General features: G+C 39.0%; 1 protein-coding gene across 1 annotated transcript in view; it reads right to left on the reverse strand.

The window, feature by feature from the left end:
* ITGA9 (integrin subunit alpha 9) overlaps positions 1-22416 on the reverse strand; it is a 236743-nt gene that overhangs the window by 97406 nt on the left and 116921 nt on the right. The window contains exons 17-18 of the mRNA XM_066557605.1: positions 13540-13616; positions 1077-1227 (exon numbers count right to left, since the gene is read on the reverse strand). Coding sequence (XP_066413702.1) covers positions 1077-1227; positions 13540-13616 — 228 coding nt within the window. The remainder of the gene's footprint in view (positions 1-1076; positions 1228-13539; positions 13617-22416) is intronic.

Below are 22416 nucleotides of genomic sequence, written 5' to 3' on the forward strand. Positions count from 1 at the left end.
GCCTTTTCCCTCCTAATAAATTGCACACTTGCAGCACATAATGGCTGAAAATAAAGTTTATAATAAAAAGACAACTCACTGATGCTTGCAACTGTTCAGTCAAACCTGAACACTATGAGAATTAACATGCATTTAAAATTATGGTTTTTATTAGGTAGTGAGTTAATTTAAGAGTTTTATAACAATTTAAACCTATCATAAAACATGACAAACAATGGCAAAATTTCATTGGTTCAGTGGACCAAGTTAATCTTGAACTTGCAATAATTGTATTACTGTTATTAATATTACTCTTATGGCTTGCAAAGCAAAGCTCTAGAGGAGAGACAAACAACGGTGAAAAGCAGGAACAAACAGAGAATGTCACAATCATATAGCTCCCATTATTGTCACATCACTCACACCCAAAAAGCTTTCACAGCCATCAGTTTGCAAAAAGCTTGATTCATTACAACACCCTTATTTCTAAATGAACTCCTGATAATGAAAACATCTATCTAAAGGAAAAGAGACTAAAACTCAAAATATTCACCTGACTCCATGTGGATGAAATTAAAAGCACTCTTGATCTCTTGGATCTAGTGATGTGCCCGGGGCACAACCCAAAGTTACAGCAGGATATGAGCAAAGAACAAGCCTTGTATCTTGATTTCAACAAGGAGAAAGTCTAGAAGCCCAGATCAAGAGATAACCAGGACTGCTGGGTGTAGTGTGGCACTTAAACAAAAGTTACACTTTGTATTTCAGTACCATTTGGTACCTTATCAGTCTCCAATCAGTCTCCTTCTACCTCTTAATACCTCAAACAAACTGTTTTCCTTTTTCATTAGTGCACCACAAATAACAGTCATGTGTCTTCTACAGAAATACAGAAGGTGTAATCTATACACTCCCAATCCATAAAGAAAAAAAATCTCATTAAAGAGCCTGAGAGGAATTAAAGTCTAGCATAACCAAAACCAACTTCCAAATGTCTCAGCAGTGTGGACTAGGCCATCCTCTAGTCCATCCTTAATTTGTAATTAAATTGGCTTAAAGTTAAGAGACTTGCTTGCAGTGAGATTAGCCTTTCTTACCTTTTGCCACATTTTGATGAAGAAGAGCTCTCCAGAAAAATTGAAGAAAACATTGGTGTCATAGGCATCATCACCAGTGTTGGAGATGAAAATATTAAGTGAGATGTTCCTCACTGCTCCCAGGGCCAGGTAGGCAGTTCTGTCATCAACACTGTAGGCAGAAATAGTTACATTGGCATAACTCTGGTAAACTTTCACCCTCTGATCTTGCTTTCTTCTGCTACAGAAGTGTCACAACTCAACTGTTTAAAAGCTCAGCAGTAAGAAGTTCAGGAATGTACTGCACTGCATAGTGCAGAGGGCCACACTAGGAATGAACAGCTCCTGACTCAGGGTTCTGACACTGTATTTTGGGACTGTAGGAAAACCCTATGATTCCCACATAAAACTATTTCACACACCCTACTTTGTGTGATAATCAATTCGTTGAAAACTGTAAAGTAATTGTGCAGGAAAAATGGAACAACTGCAAGATATTATGCCTACATTCAAATACACAAGCTATTACCATTTGTCTCTCAATAATTCAGACTTATTCCAGAAACTCTCTGAAAAGCCTTCTTAGAGTTATGCTATGGATAGAAAAAAATCGAAACCAGGCTCAAATAAAATCCAGAAACCAATGTAAATGAAAAAAAATGTGTGGAAATAGCACCAAATTACCACTGAATGTGACTAATCTTTCTTTAGATGTTTATGCTGGACCTAACATGGTGGAGTCATCTTCTGCAAGTGGAGTATCAAGAGTAACAGCTATATATCATGAATCAATACACTGTTGCAATATGGCATCACAGATTACGTACAAACACAGACATGCACACATAGAAGGAAATAAAGGTATTCATGCACACACATTTATTATTTGGTATTTAATCCTTCTAGGCTGTTCAGAAAATGAGCTAATTCCTATTCTAAGTAGGAACAAAGGCTAAAAATAAATCACAAGAATATACAATATGAATGCACAGATCTGCAGGTCTTAAAAGTAACAGTAAAAGATAATATTAAATATACCAGGTGTTCATTTAAAAATTAGCAAAAACAGACAAATATTAAATTTTATGTTTGTCATAACTGGACTCTAGACCATTCGTACATCCTGAAGAAACAGAGGAAGTGCCACAGAGAAAACACAGAGTAGCTAGTCAGAAATGGACAAAGAACTCCAGGGAACAAGGCAGGGAGATGCTCACAATTATTTCCCCTAGAGTACAGCTAGCCCAAAAGTAAGAAGGAACCACTTTTCATTCACCCAATTTCTATAAAGCTGTTCCAGTGACATACACGTTGGCACACACCGCACTTCTGCTTATCAGCAGTTGTCTGAAGATGGTTGGTGTGCAGGCCAAGAGCTTTGTTTAAAGGCAGCCTGACCCTCCATTGCTAGCAGTTCTCTGACAGCCTTCTTCATGTTACTGCAGCCAGGGCATTTGCATAAAAGTGGAGTTTCTGGAAATGCATTGCTTATAAACTGTTCAGCATCTTCTGCCAATCAAAGCTGTACCAGACGTCCAAAGGCAGAGCTTGCTGGACTCCATTTGCCTGTGTTTATCAAGAAGATTTAAAATGTGGGTTTCTGGTGATACATACCAAATCTAGTGAATGAGAAGTTTGGAAGAATATTATCTAGACTCCGGTTTTAAGCTGATGGCTATGGACTGTGAGTGTAACTTTCACCATGTAATATTTGTAGCATATTTGTTTCCTTTATTTATTTCATTTATGATCATCTTCATTTATTAAGTCCAAAATTACGGCTTACAGTTCAATGACAGCTTATTACAAGGAAGATAGAAGTATCCAGGAAATGTGTCTGCTTTCTCACACTTAAAATTAACTGCAAACACTGACCAATCCTATTGATAAATGGACATTTTGCTTTCAAAATATTTGTTTATTCTCATAATCAATTATCAGTGCAAATAAGGATTTGCAAAAGTGTATGTAGTACAGGATTGACTGCAAAACTAATTTGAGTTGTTGCTCAATGTACCAAATTAATGGCTCATGTATAGGGAAATACTTGAAAGTATTTAACCTTTTGGCACCAATTTCAGCAATTACTGTTGACAAACAAACAAATTATGAAGATGCTAAGCAATCTGCTGGGATTTTCTAATAATCAAAAGTGCATGCTTGTAAGCAAAAAAAAAGCCCAAGCATTTAATACTGTGAATTATTTCTCGTGAACTTTATAATCTCACTTCTTGCAATCACTTCAAAACTTAATCAGCATCTGTTATACTCATTAGTAGAATCTGGAAGTATTGCTCCAGTAAGCAAAGGAACATTACAAGCTCTTTATCTTATGTAGAGTTGATATTAAATGTAATGTACACTACAGAATGTTCTCTGAATTGGTAGTAGCAGAACTTTGAGATTTAACATAAAGTGAAGACAATTGAGAATACTCTCCTTCCTAATGAATAATTTAAAATTCTCATAATAAAATCATACTTAAAACTGACCCCACAAAAAATAATTCAAAAATTAATACCAGTGGGTTTTGTGACTCCTTTCTAAAGCAACCACTTTGTTGTTCCAAGTCTATCATATAAAAATTATCTCAGCAGAGACATTTCTCTCAACAAAGAAAAAAACCACTTTTAAAAGCACTCTGTTGATGCTCCTATACAAAATTCACACACTAATAAACTCAAAAAAATCTTACTGATTTTAGGCTGGCAGGTGAGTTCAGTTCACCCTCTGAAAGCCTGTATGTCCCATAAGATGATGCTGTAAGTTCTATTTTAAAAGATCAGCTTTCTGAGTCATTGAATTTGTGTACTGGTGCATCTGGAATGCATCAGTTCCACTTGCATCAGTTCACTTGCAGTGAACTCCCATTTACAGGGGAGCTTCCAAGCCCTGTTGGCTGCTTGAGAGTAATGTCACAAGTGCAGAAGCCTGCTGGGGTGCTGGAACAGCTCTATTGCCAGCCTGGTGCCATCCTTCTCCAGCACCTGCCACACATTAAGCACCCTAGCTGCCAAGTCAAAATATGTCAACTAAAGAATTTGTTGTCACCCTTCAGAAACAAGAAAACAAACTAGTTACCCTTTCATCTCAACAAGGTTTATCAAACAACTTAGGAAACCCAACCAAGGAATAACTTTTTGTTTATATTTTCATATATGAGAACTACAAAACTGCCAACATTCTCAACAGGATCCTTGTAACCTGGCTCACATAAAGGAAGAAAGGCTAAAACAAACAAACAAACAAACAACCCCAAACAAAAACAAACCAAGCAAAAAAAAAAAACAAACCACAAAAACCAGAACAAAAATCAAAACAAAACCAACCAACCAACCAAACAAAAAATGGAAAAAAGAAAAGTAAAGAAAGAAAGTAAGTCAGAAAATATCAAGAAATAAACAGTTAATTGGATAGAATACCACCACCTTGTTAAATTAGGTACTACACCCAAAAAATTAACTGAAAAAGTTCTGGGCAGACTGTAGATGTATGTATTTATTATATATATGCAAACATATTTGTATACACATACATACAGATGCCTGAAGATGTCAAGTTATCAATGTCTGCATGGAAAGAAAAAAAAAGTTTTAAATTCAGAAGTACTAAGTACTTCCAGCTTTCATTCACATGATCCAAACTTGCAACTAACAAGCAATTCTAAAAATCAGGCTCCAAATTTCTGCCATAACTTTAAATTCACTGACAATTGTAGTACACATCAAATGTAAATAGATATTTAATTTATGTCTTAAGTGATTAAGAAAAGGAAAGCAAATTGCAGGATAAAACAAGTACCTTTTTTTCATGCTTTAATGCTCTAATTGTCAATGTCCACACCATATCATTGCATTATGGTCAGTGAGGGAAGAAAGACCATCTGAGAAGACAAACTGAAAAGATCTGCAATCTTCATTTCTCTACCCCTCAAGATGTTGCTTTTTATTAGCATGGGTCAGTGGACGCATAATCTGCATTCCAAATGGTGTGCAGGGACATTTTCTCTATTTCGTATTTAATTTCTCTATTTCAACAGGGTGATTTTTTTTTTAAAAGTGAGAAGGCATTCAGCACTTACTCTCAGTCTGTGCAGATCATACATAGGGCAAAGAATGTGGCAGGGTCACACTTACCCTATTATCTGGGTCACTGACTTTGCCTTTTGTATTGGGAACCTTTCTTTCCTTATAGCAAATTAGCACCTACACAGATAAATCATCATAGACAGTGGAATAGACTGTGGAAGGTACAACTATAGACAGTGGAAGGTACAACTATAGTCAATTAGACTGCAAATGGGTAAAAAAAGACTTCAAACAACTGAAGTCCAATCTGTCCTCCAACTCCATCAGATGAAAATAAAGAACCCCACCTTTTGCTCCTAAATCAATAAAAGGTGTAAATCAACAGTGTTGCTGTGACACATCCAAACAGATTTCTACCTTCACCAACCAGCACTGCACTTGGTTTTTGTAGTTACTAGGATAATTAAATATTAATTTTGTCTCCACAGACTCTTTTTACATCATACCTTTCTTCTGTTTGGTTGGTTTTTTTTTAATTGCAGTCTTCAGGGTTAGTTGAACTTCAGGAGGAGTTTTTGCAAGTACTTAAACCTCAAGGGCCATTGAAAAGCTGAAATCCTCAGTTGATCTGGGGATTCATTTGATATCTCAGTGCAAAACTGAGAGGTAGCAGCCCCACACACAAATATAAACCAAATAACACATTTTTAATCTATGATTTCTGGATTCTTTCCATTCAGGTTCTGTAATAATTTGACAAGTCGATACGAAACTTCCGTAGCACATTTTTCAAATCACGTACCTAATATCTGATAATGTGCCTACTGAACCAGAGGGAGTCCTTCTGCTGATTTTAATAGGTCCATGAGCATATTCATCCCTGGATCTATACACAGAACTTGCAAACAATCAGTTTTGCAGTTGCATGGATAGTTCCTATGTGAAATCGTTGCAGTTTCGGAGACAGAAACGTGACAAGACACACCGGGTTTATGCAGCAAGAGCCAACATTTATTGAAGGGCATCCTCTTTTATAGGGGCTTTGAATTTCCTACTCTTACATCTATGACTGATTAAAGGTCTTAACTCTGCCCAGCTCACTGGCCAATTATATGGGTGCATTCATGGTTCAAAGGGATTGGCTGAGGCCCTCTGTTTGAACTTGAATCCGGCCTATCAGTAACACACCTGGGGACTTAGTTTACTTCCATTATCTAATGAACTAGGCTGGTTGAGCTGGTGTCTGTTATGCCAAATTATCTCTGCAGCTATAGACCAGCTGTAGCTCTCACATGAAATTACTCACTCTTCAATAATACAAATAATATGCTTATAAACTTCAATAGAGTTGTAAGCTCAAAGTCTGGAAGTCATGCACACACTCCTTTGTCTTTTCAGACAAGCTTGGGTTAAGTACTTCAATATTACATCCTAAAACATCACATTAAATCATTTACCTGCTTATCATATACAGAGCCATGCATAAGACAAAAGAGGTCACAGAAATAAAAGAAGTGTTAGCATAAAAAATGTCAATCCTCTAGTAAGTCAGAGTAGGAATATATATGGAAAAAAAGCAAAACCAGTCTTCTGAGGAACTGACTAGATAATACTGGAAAATACTTTTTCTTCATAAATAATTATTTCATTAAAATGGAAACATTTTAATTGAGGAAGTTTTTGACAGACTGGAATTTTGTCCGTTCTCTGGCTAATTTCAGAGGAACAAATGGAAGGAAAAACAGCCCAATCCACAAACTTGACCTTTTAATTGGAAAAGGACATTTCTCAAAAATCCCATTTTATAAGAGAACTTTTGAAAGTGTTCACTTCAACTCAATTAAAGTCATAACTAGGAAAAACTTGGAAATTTCTGCAAAATGCACCTGTCACTGCTTTGGCTTCCTATGACTTTTGCTTCCAATTACACATTTCCAAAAAAATCCCCAATTTTAAGCAGTATACACAGAACCCACCCAAGCCAGTCTGTAGGAGAGGAACATAAATTTAAGCCTAATGAATGGTGGCCTTTGAAGAAGCTCTAAACCAACATGAAATCAAGCTGCTACTTCCTAATAGCCAAACATCAGTCAGAAGCACTCGGATGGATAAGCAGTTTTGTTCTAATGATGGATTAAAGGTAACCTCATGTCAAATAAATGTATGAAAGAGCGACTTCCTCTTGGAACCCTCTTAGGAATAGCAATATTTACTGCAGTATTTTCTATCCATGGGGGCTCATAGTCCTATGCTTACAATCTGATTTACCTATCACACACACAGCTTGTGCTGTAAGACAGCAGCTACACAACATTCACATCATCTTTCTTTCTTCTTGTGCTGTTTGTTTTTGGTAAAGCTGCTCTATTCATTGCAACACACAGGTTGTCAGTATATATACACAGCCATACAGGATTTTCTCCTTAGCTGTATCTCACATGCAAGCAACCACACATTCTGCTCTGGTCTTTTTAGCTAGCTTGTTTCTTACAGTGGAGGAAAGTCCATTTTTTCAAACAAACACCCTCACTGTTCCTCAAATGTCTTAGCACTTTTCACCTGATTCCTATTACATCCTAAAAAGACTAGATAACTGGCCTTTGCAGAGCCAGTCAGATGGACATGCATCAGATCAGGAGCTGAAACTGCATTGGTATGTCAGACAACACCTTCCTCAGCAATTTCAGGTTCTTCTTAAAAGACCAGAGAGCTTTTCTCCCACATAAAGTACCAAATTAATGGATACAAGATTTTAAAGGCTAGGGAGATATAAACCTCTGGGAAACACCTACTTCAGAGTTCGCCTCAGCACATCTTGAGGAAACAGACACAGCTCAGCATCTAAATAAGCATCTACAAGAGGGTCAATAAAAATGTGCTAGTTGCTGCAGAAACATGATAGAAAAGACATTTATTGTGCTGAGAGAACAGAAAGAGGCATTAAAGTCAAATGATAGGTAATACATATGTTTTTAAGACTAAAAAATATTTGACAATAATAACTAACATAACATTTTGTTTTTCTGCAGTGAATTGCTAGAGAGGAAACCTGGACCAAGTTATGGTCAAAAAAACCAAAGTTTACTGCAAAATATTCTATTCCTATTTCTCTTACAGTTTCAGGTTGCGTCATTAAAGTTACCCATACACAATAAATACATATATTCTTTACACTAAAACACTTTTAAGTATCTTCCTTTAGAAATCACTAATACCACTATCCACAGGGTATAACTGCATGGATAACACCAGATTTTGCCATTTCCTATGGCAGCTGCAAGACTCAACACTGGAGAATTGTTGAAGGGGAAGCAATGAATCATGCTTCTGTGCCATGCTGCCAAAATTTCATATATTTATTCTTCAGAAAAAATGATTTGAGAACAGTCATGACTGGAAAGATGAAATGCCTCTCTTCTGCTCCTTCGGTTTCTCCTAACACTGCCTTCATCAAGTCCCCAGCACACTCCATGGCTACTTTTTCCTTATTCTTAATTGCCATCTGTAGTTTCAGGCTAGCAACACTCATACTCCTATGAGAAAATCCAGGCCAACCACTAGAAAGAACATTTGTAGCAATACTAGCACACACCACTGTAGCTGTTCCTACAGACTAGCTCATAACATCCACCATAGGGAGTTCAATCCTCACAGTTTGCTTTGCCAGGTCCAGTCTTCCCCTTTTGTGAAGCTGCTTGTTCTTGCTGGCAGACATGGCATCAGTGGGAGGCATGGAGTTCCACCAGCAAGTTTCCAGCCACTATGCTGGAGCATGCCCATAACCCTCTCTACTCAGATGTTTCCACATTGAAGAAAGGCTGATTTTGTTGAAGAAGCTTTGCTTACATTACAGAGAGGATTTACCTCAAGATAAGTCAGAACACTACAGAAAAGATGGTTGGGATTTCTAAAGGTCAGAAAATCCATTCTGATCCTCCTCAACACACAACTCAACACAGCAACAAATGAGGTCAGCAGGGACCTTATCCAAACTAGTCCTAAAACCCAGGATGGCAAAGCACACCATCTCAGCACATCTTATTCCTGAGCAGCATGAACTGCCTATACAAGAAGGTTTCTCCAAATCTCTGGTCTCAACCAGCCAAGCCACAGTTCATGACCTTTACCCTGCTTACCATCTGTCACAAGCAACAAGATTGCTGGCTTCTTAGTCCAGCAATCCCTTCAGGAAGCTGGGATGGATTTGCATGCAAACTGATGCTAATGAAGGTGCACATGCCTTAAAGAGATTTATCTGTTAACTGAAAACAAACCTTTTTTCTTTCCAGAATAAATGCATCTTAACTCTTCTTCAATCCAATACAGCATGTAACCCTGGTCTTCAACTCAAGTCACCAAGGACTCCTTTCACTGTAACAGAAACATTCAAAAGAAGAATACATCCCATCTCTAGCTTCCTACATCTTTGCAAAAACTTCCAGATAAAATTAGAAGGCTTTAACATTTTTTTATCATCCCCTGCTTCCAAACAGTCCTATCCTGTCCTCTTGTATGAATTCACAGTGAAGGGTTTCAGTTTGCCCAGCAGCACTATTTATATTTATTTATATTTATATATGTTTTTTATTTGTGCAGAACACAGAGTTGATAATACAGAGATCTTTTTGTTATTGCTGAGCCAGACTTATACAGAGCCAAGGCCTTTTCTGCTTTTCATACTGCCACGCTGGCAAGGAATCAAGGGGTGGCATGGGAGGTTGCGAGGAGACACAGGTAGGGTAGGTGACCCCAGCTGATGATGCCATATAACATTATGCTCAATATATAAAGTGAGGGGAAGAAGGGAGGAGGGGAGATATTTGGAGTGACAGCATTTGTCTTCCCAAGTCAACATTATGTGTGATGGCCCTGCTCCACTGGAGATGGCTGAACACCTGCTTGCCCATGGGAAATGGTGACTTAATTCCTTAGTTTTCTTTGTTTGTGTGCACACATTTTGCTTCCTGTAAGAAACTGTCTTTATCTCAACCCAGAGGTTTTCTAGCTTCTACCCTTATGATTTTCTACCCCAGTCCCTCTGGAGGAAGAGTGAGGGAGTGGCTGTGCTTGGTTACAGGCTGGGGTTTCGTATCTTCAGAGCTGGAAGCCATCTTTTAACTGGGTAATTCTAATGATTCAAATGCATCATGGGTGAACTCTGTATCAGTAGCTTGTGCAGTTCCTGAGCTCATAAGAATGCAAACAATTCTCTTGATGATAATGTAATCTGAGCTAACTTCCTGTGCACATATATGCTGTAACCAGCACACATTTGAAAGGATATATAGTGATGAACAAAATGATACCTTGCCATATACAGCAAGGTATAGTTTGAACTCTTAACAGCTTTTGGCTCTAACATGCTACAATTTTAAGAAAAGTATGTAAGGACAGCCAGTTTATGTAGCAGAGAGCCCTGTGTCCAACTATGTCTAAAAGCAAGATCACGATGGAAGAACAAGACAAGTACAGAGTGGCATTTTGCTGATATATTTCTGCAGCTTTCAGAATTTATATTTGCCATTTCACTACTATATACAGTCTCAGCATTTACAGTATCCTAAACAGTAAAATCCATAGATTAATCACACACTTCATGAAAGCATACCTCCTTGCTTGTTACTTTCATTGCTCTGAATAGTTTAATAGGATTAGCAAATGTTATCATCTTGCTCTTCAATTCTTGCTGATTATTTCCCATATAATTTGTGAATATGCTGAATACCACTAGCACTTGCACAGCTTTCTCCACCACCAAAACCAACTCTTTATACTTTTTCTCTGTTGACTATCTTTTAATTAGGTAGTAGTACTCAGGGCACCATTCCTCTCAGATCTGGGCAACTTATTTTCTTGGTGAGAAAGTCTTTTGCCAGCCAAAGCAGACGGTCTTAACCAAACCACCCTATCCACAGGTCCAGAGACATTTTCAAAAAGCTGCAGCAGACCTGAGAGATAAAACTTACCACTGCCTTCCTATAAACATCCTGTTTATTTCAATTCAGTGTATCTGTGCAGCATTAATTGCATCCTTTCTGAGAATAAGTCCACCAAATTTAGGTGATTATTTAGACAAAGGTATTAACATAACCTTGCTAACAGTGAAGTCAAATGTTTTGTGCAGATAGTAATAAATGAGTCATGTTTTTTGCTCCTTAAAAAAAAATTTGCTTTCTGCACACACTTACCATGATCAAGAATAATGTGGAAAAATTGTAATGGGATTATTTTGCATGAAACACATGGGGCTGGAAAAATTCAAGACAGCACTTGTTTAAAATCAGAATCCATAGCATGTTTCTTGGTAATTTTATATGCAATAATAACAAGAATATGTTTTTGTAAGAGACATTTATTGTGCTATTTCTTAATAACTGAAGCTTACAGAGCCCTTTAGCTAAAGGGCTAAAGAAAGCCCCTACTGTGCAAATATTTGACAACATCCTGTTAATTTCAAAAAGGACTTCAGGTTGTAACTGAATAGAGCAAATTTGAGAGCATTTGTTGAATATTCTGCTATACAAATGTAGAAACTGTTTTTGAATATCCTAAGCTCTTATGACAGGTGGGACTTGTAAATTACCAAGATAACACAAATAACAGCTGTAAAAATAAACAGCCTAATGGTCCAATCCCAACTGCAGCTCTTACTGTCGTGATTACTATACATTGACTGACAAGTTTTAGGATTTGTCCCTTGCCATTTATTCCTCAAATGTGGCACAAAATCCTTCACTAGGTTCTCTAATCCACACAGACACCTACCTAGCTCTCAACAGATTTTGCTCAACACAAAAATTGAGTCAAATATCCAGACTAACTGCAGCCAAACCTTGGACTTTGTAGCCTGTAACCTAACCTGCTCCTAGCCAACCCCCCAAAACATTCATGTGGATTTCAAGCCTGTCTGGAAAAGTCCAGAACTTCTCAGACTTGACTCTGGTTCAGTTTTGTCTCCAAGTGCTGCTACAGCATGCTGTAGATCTATATTAAACATGTATGTAACTAGTATTTCTTCTATTTTTGTTGTTTTGTTTGGGTTGTTTCTGTTTTGTCTTTCACTCTCCTGACCTGAAAGCAAAGCACTTCACAGATTCTCCATCAAATAGCAAAATCTCTAGCACACAACTGAATAACTCTCATCAGCATTTCTATCTTTAAAAATACTGGGGGAAAAAAAAAAAGGAAACAGAAGTCATGTGATGCTCACTTTTAGTCTGATTTATCCCCAAATTGAGTCCAGGCAAAACAATAGGCTTTTTCCTAGGATCACCAGTATTATAAATGACTCACACCTCAGGCAGGAATGAGTAAAGAAAATTTAATTAGGACCTGTTCAAATTAAAAAGCAAAGGGGGAAAACAGTGCTGGGAGCATAGCAAGACTACTCCTGTTCACCAGAGGCTCAGCTTACAAAGCAGTGTCTCTGCCTTTTATATACTCAAGATTGCATCAGCTTCATTAATATTTATGAGCAGTCCTTATATGTCCTCCCATGCCTTTCATTGGTGGAGCTCTTCTTGCATCTTGATTGGTGGTGCAATGCTACCCTGCCAGGCCTTCCAGCCGCAAGTGTTCCCCCGCTCCCTATCATCTCCCACCAGGGGCAAGCACGCGCCCTCCCCCACGTGCCCCTGCAGTCCTGTCAGCCAGAGCTGCCCGGCAGCCACCTCACAGGGCAAGGAGGATTCAAGGGAGAACAGAAAAGGGTTCAATACCACACTGGAACAACAAACGTATATGTTGAAAGAACCGCCAACCCCAACAGAACCTCTCCCAACCACACTCAACAACTCCTCATTTGTGTGAGCCAACCACCACACCTAAATCATAACACCAGTCACAAGAGACAGAACATGAACTTCAACTCTGCTCTATTTGATAAGTTTTATTATCCCAGAAGAAACTGAAATCAGACAGTCATCCCCAAGTTGTAACAAGAAGAATTTGAAAGGAGGAGTATTTAGAAGAGTTTGCAAAACTGCAAGCTGAGAAACAAAAACAGTAGTTTGAAGATAATTTGCCATGTTCAGAGGGGTTTTTTGAAACCTTACGTGTGACAGAACTTTTCTGCAGGCAGTTTTACTCCTACCATGTCATGAACAGTATTCTATTGTTTTTGAAAAATTACGTGTTCCACGTTGGTATTTGATTTGAGCATGCATCTTTACTTTCTTTGTCTCTCTCTGCTATCTATTTATTTTCTTTATTTTTGTCCATTGTGACTGTTAAAGTGAAGGTGTCTTGCACTTTATGTGACCAGAGCCTACCACCACAAGAATTCAGATACTGTGAACATCTCAAGACCTTCTGCACTAAAGGGGACATCACTGTCACCATCTTTCTAGTCTGGATCTAAAACATCTCTGTTTGTATTTTGACTTTCCAATGGCATTCCACATAAAATGAATGGCATACTACTGTGCAAGAAAGAAAATAAAAGTTCACCTACTCACCTAGATAGCAATAATTTACCCTGAAGTTTCAAATCAGCAGCACAGTCATCAGATTGACAGTTCCTCTCAAAAACAGTCTGTGAAAAACAGAGGAAAGAACTGGTAAAACATGAAAAGAGTAAGATCAAAATTCAAAGAAGGAACATGCTTTGGCGAAATAAAACCAAGACCAAAATCTGGGATATAGGGATATATGGTGTGAGTGTTAAAGAAATTCAAGTTGAGGCAAATCTTATCTTTGTCAGAACTGGTTTTATTATCTTCTAACTGAACAAGAAGTTTCATCAAATCCAGACTCTCTCTCAGAGGTTTTCCTCAATCCATTCTCTCTTCTCATCTTACAGAAGTAACTGCTAATATTATATTTCTGGCATTCTTGTACTCCCCAGCTATGTAGATAAAAAATGAAACAGAATATGAAGTATTTATGAAACTATTTTCAGTCCTAAGGATTGCAAGTAAGGAACTCATACAGAAAACATTTTCCCTAGATTCAATATATGGCAGAAAACATTTCTGCCATCATGCAAGCAGAAGAAAATTACAAAGACTGTTATGTATCAGCGATAGTCTCAAATAATGGAACCATTGTCAACCTTGTGAACTCTGGTAATACTGAGGTAATATAGCAAATTGATAAAGCTAGGAACTATGAAAGGACAGCATATGGGCATACTATTTAAGCAGCAGTAGTTTACCATGGCTAAATGAGACAGCCAACAGAAAGTGAAAGAAGACAACAGGAACATGCTCCTTGCATCAAAGAAACCAATATGCCATTTAGATCATTGTTACTTTCATTGTTACTTTCCCCTGCCGTTTAGACCACAGACCAATACCTTTCTAAACATAGGGCTAGGCTTTTCAGGCTGGAAGACTCATTCTTACAGAGGTATAATGCTCTTCAGCCTACCAAATATTCAAATACCCAATATGAATGTTGCCAACACTGTTCAGCTAGGAAACCTGACAATCCACTTATCTCTTCCTTTAAAATGAATGTTCATTTCTACAGGCTTCATGACTGTTATTACCAAAGTAAATATATTTCAATCATAAACACAAGGACGGGGAAAATCTGTGCAGGATAGACGTAATGGTCAGATTGGGTTGGAGAGACTGAGAAGGCAAAAAAATGCCAACCATACTGAGTTAGTACATTTTTAAGAGCTCTGCCCCAACTATATCAGGACTGGAAAAAGACTTGAATCTTAAGCCCAGAGGGAATAGACACTTCTAGTCCTTTGCTTTCCAGGAAGGTTCTTGACTAAGCAGACAGTTTGTTCTCCTTTTTCTATGCTGTGTGAGCTCACCAAAAAGGAGTGGATGTTTATGAAGTTAATTGTTGTGATGCCCAAATGAATTTTGCCTTTTTGCTTTTATATTTCCTTAAAATATATTAATAGTTTAATATACAACTATTGTTGTATAGTTATATAGTTCCTAGCTAGCTCCAGTACTTTTCCCTACCTTTTTCCCTGACAGGCAGAAGGACAAAATACATTCCAGATGCTCCAAGCTGGGGTGTCCGGGCCCCTAGCCTGTCTTGGTTCTTCCTAGGAGCCAAGTTTGAAACCAGCTCTTCAAGACACATTTTCATAAAAAAGTTTAGTTCCTATCTAAGGGTGGGGGGGATTTAGAAAAGAGTTGAACTAAGTGGTAACTACCTTACCACTTCTGTCTCTAACTGGAGATTTTTGTTAGTTATGCTAATTTGCTAAACTTATAAAACTGTTTTTACCCTGTGTAGGGGTGGGCATTTTCTATATCTGTTCCTGGAGGCCTCCAATGAAGATCAGCCTTTATATTACCTCCTTTATTAATATTGTCTTGAAAGTGTATTGTTTTATTTCTAAGTTCTTTAAGGTATCAGTTTGATAACAGATATCAAACTGTGCTGTAGGTTGTATGGTGTTTCAAAAGAAGAAAGGTGGAAGGTGGCCACCTGATCCGGGCTATTTACTTTGGTCTTTCATTTTTCTTCCCTACCTTTTGCTTTATCAGAATCTCAGAAGTGAAATTCTTTGGGCATTTAGAAACAAAACTGAACTTACCCTTCGTCCTTAATAAAGACTGCCACAATCAAAGGACAAGAATAAATCATGAGACAGGAACTGGCACTAGGCTTCCCTCTCAAACATGGCACATTTCAGAGGTATAGTTTCAAAAGCCCTCAGAATTGATCCTCAAAACACTGTAGTAGTTTCACATAGGAAAGACTGCTGGTAACCCTCAGAGGAGAAAGAATAGTAAACGGTAAAAAAATTCTAGCCTGTCAGTTTCTCTGTTTGAATTGCAGAAATCTTGGCAAAGTGAACACATCAATCAAAAAAATTATCTGTACTTTTCAAAGTATAAAATACTGTAAGTACATTTAAGCAACTATTTAATAATCCTGGAATTTTCTTACTAAATCTGTAGTTACCATTACTCAGAAAGAATGAACAAATACTTCATTTTCTAAAATCGCTGAGAATGTATCTCTTCCAGCATATCATGTACTAGAGAGCGAGCTACTTTGAAATACGTTGGGAGTGTTTCCTTGTCATAGATACTCAGGTTTCTACACAACACTGGGTTGGGAGAAAGAAATTAAGGATGTTGAGTTCCAAGATCTGTAGCTGTGTAGGAGTGAATCATTTGCTTCTGTGGAGAATCTTAAACGTGTTCAGGTTTGGGGGAGCTCTCTCACCTCAAAGCAGCTGGCTGGTCAGGATTTCCAGTCCAACAGGCTTCTAGGACGCACGGATGCAGGCACAACTGATTCAGCAGCTCAGTTCCAGGTTAATAACATCTGTGAACTGTTTTGCTATTTTCCACTATTTCCCTGGTCTACCTGGACTCTACTCCACCTTCCCTTTTTATATGTCTTCTAGAGTCTTGAGCCTCCAGCTCCTCACAGTCTATTTCCTCCATTTTCTTCTCTGCTAACATGAGCCTTTTCTTCCCTACCCTTTTGATACTCCTACCTTTCCGGTTGACTAATTCCTGGCTGTTTAAATTCCTCCCAAACAATTAAGAAGTAAACACAGTTTAAGGCATCATAGCATTGTGAAAATACTTGTATATTGTTACTGTGCCCTTACATGGTCTACTTGAGCTGCAATTTCTTTGGGCTAGAAACTGTACCTAACTGCATGTTGTTAGACAGGAGTCCATTCCTGGGATATGGTGCAGAGCCTACTACAGCATTACCACTAATTTTAACTCCAAGCAATCTTTAAAGTGATTGCATCTTTACAATACCAGCTTTGAGGATTTATAGAGTTCTTTAAATATTAAAATAGTTGAAGAAGGTAATTTGTGGGTTGTATGTGTTATTCACAATTGAAAAAAGGAAGTAGGATGAAACTAACTGTGGAAACAGCTCATAATTTTTGCCGTTACTGTTACCCAAAGTAAAGAGGTATTCCACTAACATTGTACCAAGTGCCTAACAGATTTGAATATATATAGAGATGGCCAGGAAGCTTTCTTACATAAGAAATACATACATGAAAAAATGAGGAGTACGAGGTGAGGGGTGGAGATCAGGGCAAAAATTGCCATGAGAAACACAGCTGCATCTCTTATCTCAAGGCCACCACATAGTTGTCTAGCATTTTCACGAGAAAAATAGGTGTATGTGTGCCCAGTAACAGGATAACCTCAATGCTTCTAAGACACATCATCACTGTATAAACACAAAATTAGTGTAAAGTTCATTCTCAGTGAGTCTCTCCAACTTCCTGCTATCACCAGATGCTCAGCAAACCAGAGACAAAACCCAGCATTTCCAGGATTCACAATTTCTCTCTGCACTTTCTCCACTGCTGCACAGAACCCAGCAGCTTTGGGAAATTGTTCCAGAGCAGTTCCCACCAAGTCACCAGACCTTCCTGACAAACACAGTTTTCTCAAAGTCTGCATGGCAACTTTTCTAAGTAAAAAAGATTATGCTCCTTGGGTCCAGTAATGCGACAGCTATCTCCCTGAGGGGTTAGGAAAGATGGATGGCACCCACGTCCTCCAGAGGGTAAGCCAAAAAGCCTACATTAAAGTACACTCATTATAAAAAGTGAATATACACATCTGTACACAATCAAACCTACAGTAAGGAGAGATCTAGAGCTGATCAGGAAGGGAATATGTCTACATAGGTAGACCAGGGCCTCAGAGCAAGTATGTTTTTTCTTTTATGCCTCTTGAAGAGAAGCATAAGGACCAAATTCCACATTTTGTGGTAAAGGCCAGGGGTAAATGTAGGAGAAAGTAGGAGAGGGATAAATCTCTAGTTCCTGCCTCCTAAGCCATCCTAAGCATAAAGCTGCTGGGTATTGGGCATGTAGATATTCTCCTTTTCCTTCTTGCTGGTAGTGGACTCTACTGAAAGCTGACAGGAGGTAAAAGAAATAAGAAGGAACCTGGCTTCAGCCTACTGATCAGAGTTCTGTGCTCTGAGGAAGGTGATCTATGATTTCATACCAGGCTTACTAAACTGCTTCACTTTCTTTCAATGGCTATCTAAAATTAAACAAACCTACGTTTCTGGAAGTAGAGAAGAGAACAGAAAACATAAAAAATAAAGTATTCTCTGTACCACTCCAGTCCACAGAAAATACTGAACATCTTTCGATAAATTAAGAGGGGGGGAAAGCTTTTCAAAATATCCAACCTACCAAAATTCAGGAAAGCACATGTAAATTTCAGGTTGTAGCCAAACTGAACTATCAAGAGTTACAGAGGTTTCCAGCACTATTCTTATAAGAGTTCTGCCTATGCTTTCACAGAAAGGAAAAGCAACAGCTGAAGATCAGTATTTGAAGAGAAGGGAGAGAAACAGAATTCTCAAAAGTACCCTTGAAAACATGTCATTTTATGGACTGGGTAAGAGAACAGTGATTCACTCTAGATCAGACATTTAGCAACTTCCTCACACATCAGTCTACAAAAGGTTGAGATGATGTCCCTTAAAAATGGCAGAGCTGGCCTTTGGTATTTGAGGATCCATTCCTTTAATTTCATAAACTGTGCCATGGGCTTCTGCAGAAATACCTACGCTATGCAAAATAATCAGGAATAAGAATACAGTACTTCAGTCTCTACACTGATTTCCAGTAAATTGTCACCAACCCTGCGGTATGTGAAGAGATGACTTAGCAGTTAGATCATGCTAGTAACACAAAACCAATTCAATAAGGGGGCTTGTCATTCTAATAATTCTTTAGTTTTTAGATATTGATGCGATCTGATTATAAACATGTTATCTGGTGAAGTTGAGCCATATATCCTGGCTCTTATTTAGAAACCAGGATATATGATTCAGTTTTCAAATGCTGAGCTGTAAGCAACTCTCACTAACTTTTCTAGGAAGTATTTTCTGTTTATAGCTTTACAAACCAATTACATCAATGTGCCTAAGTATCGATACAGGAGCTTAATTTTAGATCTGAATTTATTTTGATTTTAAACCTTCAAGTTGCCTGAAAAATAAAGCTATTACCTACATGTCTATTGACCATAGAAAAAGAAATATAACCTGAGTTTTTTGAGGTATCCCATGCTTTACTATACAACTCATGGAAACTGTCCATTTATATATGCTGCTGAGCCAAAGTCGCTGATTTAAATTCCCACTAGAAGAGCAATTATTATTATGTGAAATTATTATTATGTGAAAAATTATAATTATGTGAAAAACATTCCAGGATTTCATCAGATGTGCTGGCTGAAATGAGAATACATGATTTCCATAATACCCCTAACTGAGTGGTAGAGTGAACACACATGACAAAGGCAGGAATCGTAGGGGAGTGAAACCAGTGTTCTGGTACTGCATGGGCAGGGGATAAAGGTTAGCTATCAAGCTCCCTGAGCTCCACAAGGACATCATCAAAGCACTAGGTTTGAAGGTGGAAGGGAATAAGACCAGGCTCATTAGAGATGAACCTAGGGGCAGCATACCACTATTGAGGGTGAAATCAGTAGCCCAGCTGACATGCACCTACACCAATGCACACAGTATCATATCAAACAAGAGAAGCTGGAGGCCATTGTGCAGCGGGAAAGCTATGATGTAGTTGCCATCATGGAAGTGAAGTGGGATGACTCACAAGACTGGAGTGCTGCAATTCACGGCTACAAGTACTTCAGAAGGTGGAATCTTCAATAGGTAAAAACCTGTCTGTACAGCTGGACCCAGAGACTTACGATGAATGAAGCTAAATCCAGTTGGTGGCCAGTCACTAGTGGTGTTCCCTGGGGCTCAGTTTTAGGGCTGGTCCTTTTAAAAATAGTTATTGGTGATCTGGATGAGGGCATAGAGTGCACCCTCAGTAAATTTGCAGGACACATCAAATTGGGTGGGAGGGTTGATCTGCTCTCTGCAGACAGACAGGGAAAGACTCAATCAATGGGCTGAGGAAAACAGTATGAGGTTCAGTAAGGGGAAGTGCTGGATCCTGCATTTGTGTTCCAGCAAGCCCATGCAGCACTACATGATTGGGGAAGAGTGGCTCAAGAGCTGCTCAGCAGAAAGGGACCAGAGGATGCTCAATATGAGCCAGCAGTGTGCCCAGGTGGCCAAGAAAATCAATGGCATCCTGGCCTGTATGAAGAACAGTGTGGCCAGCAGGACCAGGGCAGAGATCACCCTCCTGTACTTGGCACTGGTGAGGCCACACCTCGAATACTGTGTTCAGTTCTGGGTGTGTCACTTTAAAAAGGACGTTGAAATGCTAGAGCATCTTCAAGGAAGGGCAACAAGGCTTGTGAAAGGTCTGGAAAAAGTGTGGAGGAAAGTATGAGGAATGTCTGAGGGGCTGGGTTTGTTGAGAAGAGGGCCTCAGGAGGGACCTCACTGGTCTCTACAACTATGTGAAAGGAGGCTGTAGTGTGGTGGGGGCCAGTCTCTTCTACTGTGCCTGCAGTGGAAATGTCCTTAAGCTGAGAGAGATGAAATTCAGATTAGATATTAGAAAAAGGGTGGTCAGGCATTGGAAAAGGTTGCCCAGGGCTCTGATGGAGTCACCATCCCTGGAGGTGTTTAAGAACACCTCTGGATCTGGATCTGGCACTGGTGTTGTTTAGTAAACTGATGTTGTTTAGTGGTTTAGCGGTTGCAGTGATAGTACTGGGTTGATTGCTAGACTTGATCTTAAAGGTCTCTTCCAACCTTGATGATTTTATGATTCTATGAGAGGCAGGGAAAAAGAGTTGATGGTGTGGCTCTGTATGTTAAGCAGTCTTTCAACTGTCTATCAAGGATAATGATGACAAGATTGAGTACCTGTGGTAAGAATCAGGGAGAAGGCCAACAACACAGACATCCTGATAGGAGTCTATTATAGACAACCGAGCTGGGATGAAAGGATGGATGAACTATTCTGTAAGCCTCTGGCTGATGTTTCACAATTGCTAGCCCTTCTTTTTGTGGGAGACTAACTTGTGGGATGTCTGCTAGAAACTCAACACAGTGGAGAGGAGGCAGTCTAGAAGGTTTCTCGAGTGTGTGGAAGACAACTTCCTGACACAACTGGTAAGCGAGCTTAGCAAGGGGTGGACTCTGCTAGACGTGCTTTTTACAAACAGAAGGGCTGGTGGGAAATATGGTGGTCAGATGACATCTTTGGCACAGTGACCATGACATAATGGAGTATTCAATTCTTGGTGAAGTAAGGAAGGGGTCAGCAAAACCTCCACCCTGGATTTCAGGAGGCTGGACTTTGGCCTGTTCAGGACAGTAGTTCAGAGAGCCCCCTAGAAAACAATCCTTAATAAGAAGGGAGTTCAGGAAAGCTGGACATACTTTAAGAAGGAAGTCTTAAAGGTTTAGAAAAACACCCTCCCTATGTGCCCAAAGATGAACTGGGGAAGAAGAACAGCCTGGCTGAACATGGAGCTTTCACTGGAACTTGGGTTTATGACCTTTGGAAGAAGTGGCAGTCAGGCAGGGTATATGAATGTTGTTACACCATGTAGAAAGAAAATTAGACAGGTGAAAGCTCAGCTAGAACTTAATCTGGCCACTGCTGTAAAAGATAATAGAAATGTTTTTATAAATACATGAACAACAAAAGGAGGGCCAATGAAAATCATTCTTTATTGTATGTGAGGGGATCGTAGTCACCAAGGATGAGGAAAAAGCTGAGGTACCTAACGCCTTCTTTTCATCATTCTTTAACAGTAAGGCCAGTTATCCTCATGGCAACCAGATCTCAAAGGTGGTAGACAGAGACAGGAAGCAGAATTGATCCCCTGTAATCCAAAAGGAAGCAGTCAGGGATGTGCTGAGCCATTTGATACTCACAAGTCTATGGGACCAGATGGGATCCATCCTAGGCTGATGAGGAAGCTGTCAGAACAGCTGCTCTCCATCATTAACCATCAGTCCTGGAGGCCCCAGGTGACTGGAAGCTGGACAATGTGATGCCCATCAAGGGCCAAAAGGAGGATCCAGGAAACTACAGGCCTACTAGCCTGATCTCAATACCTGACACGATTATGGAACTGATCATCTTGAGTGTGATCATGATGCCAGTTAGGGTTTTTCTTTTATATGTTCTCTGTATTCTTCGCTCATGTATTTGTACCTCTGTAGCCTACTGTACTAGTAGTTAGTTTTCCCAGTAATTTTCCATGGCCTTTTGCTAGGCAGGAAGACAAAACAAATTCCAGAGCTCCAAGCCCTGAGAGGTGCAAAGCCCCTGTGCTATCTTGGTTTTTCCTGGAAACCAAGGCCGAGAACAACTCTGAGATACATTTCATAAACTAAGTTCAGCTAGTAACAAGGTGGGGCTCCAGAGAAGGGGCTTGACCTGGGAGGAAATTGAATCGCCACTTGTCCTCCTAATGGGTGCTTTTTATCAATTATTCTAATTTCCTAAAACCTATAAATAT

This window comes from Molothrus aeneus, chromosome 1 (assembly GCF_037042795.1).
Source record: "Molothrus aeneus isolate 106 chromosome 1, BPBGC_Maene_1.0, whole genome shotgun sequence".
NCBI lineage: Eukaryota > Metazoa > Chordata > Aves > Passeriformes > Icteridae > Molothrus > Molothrus aeneus.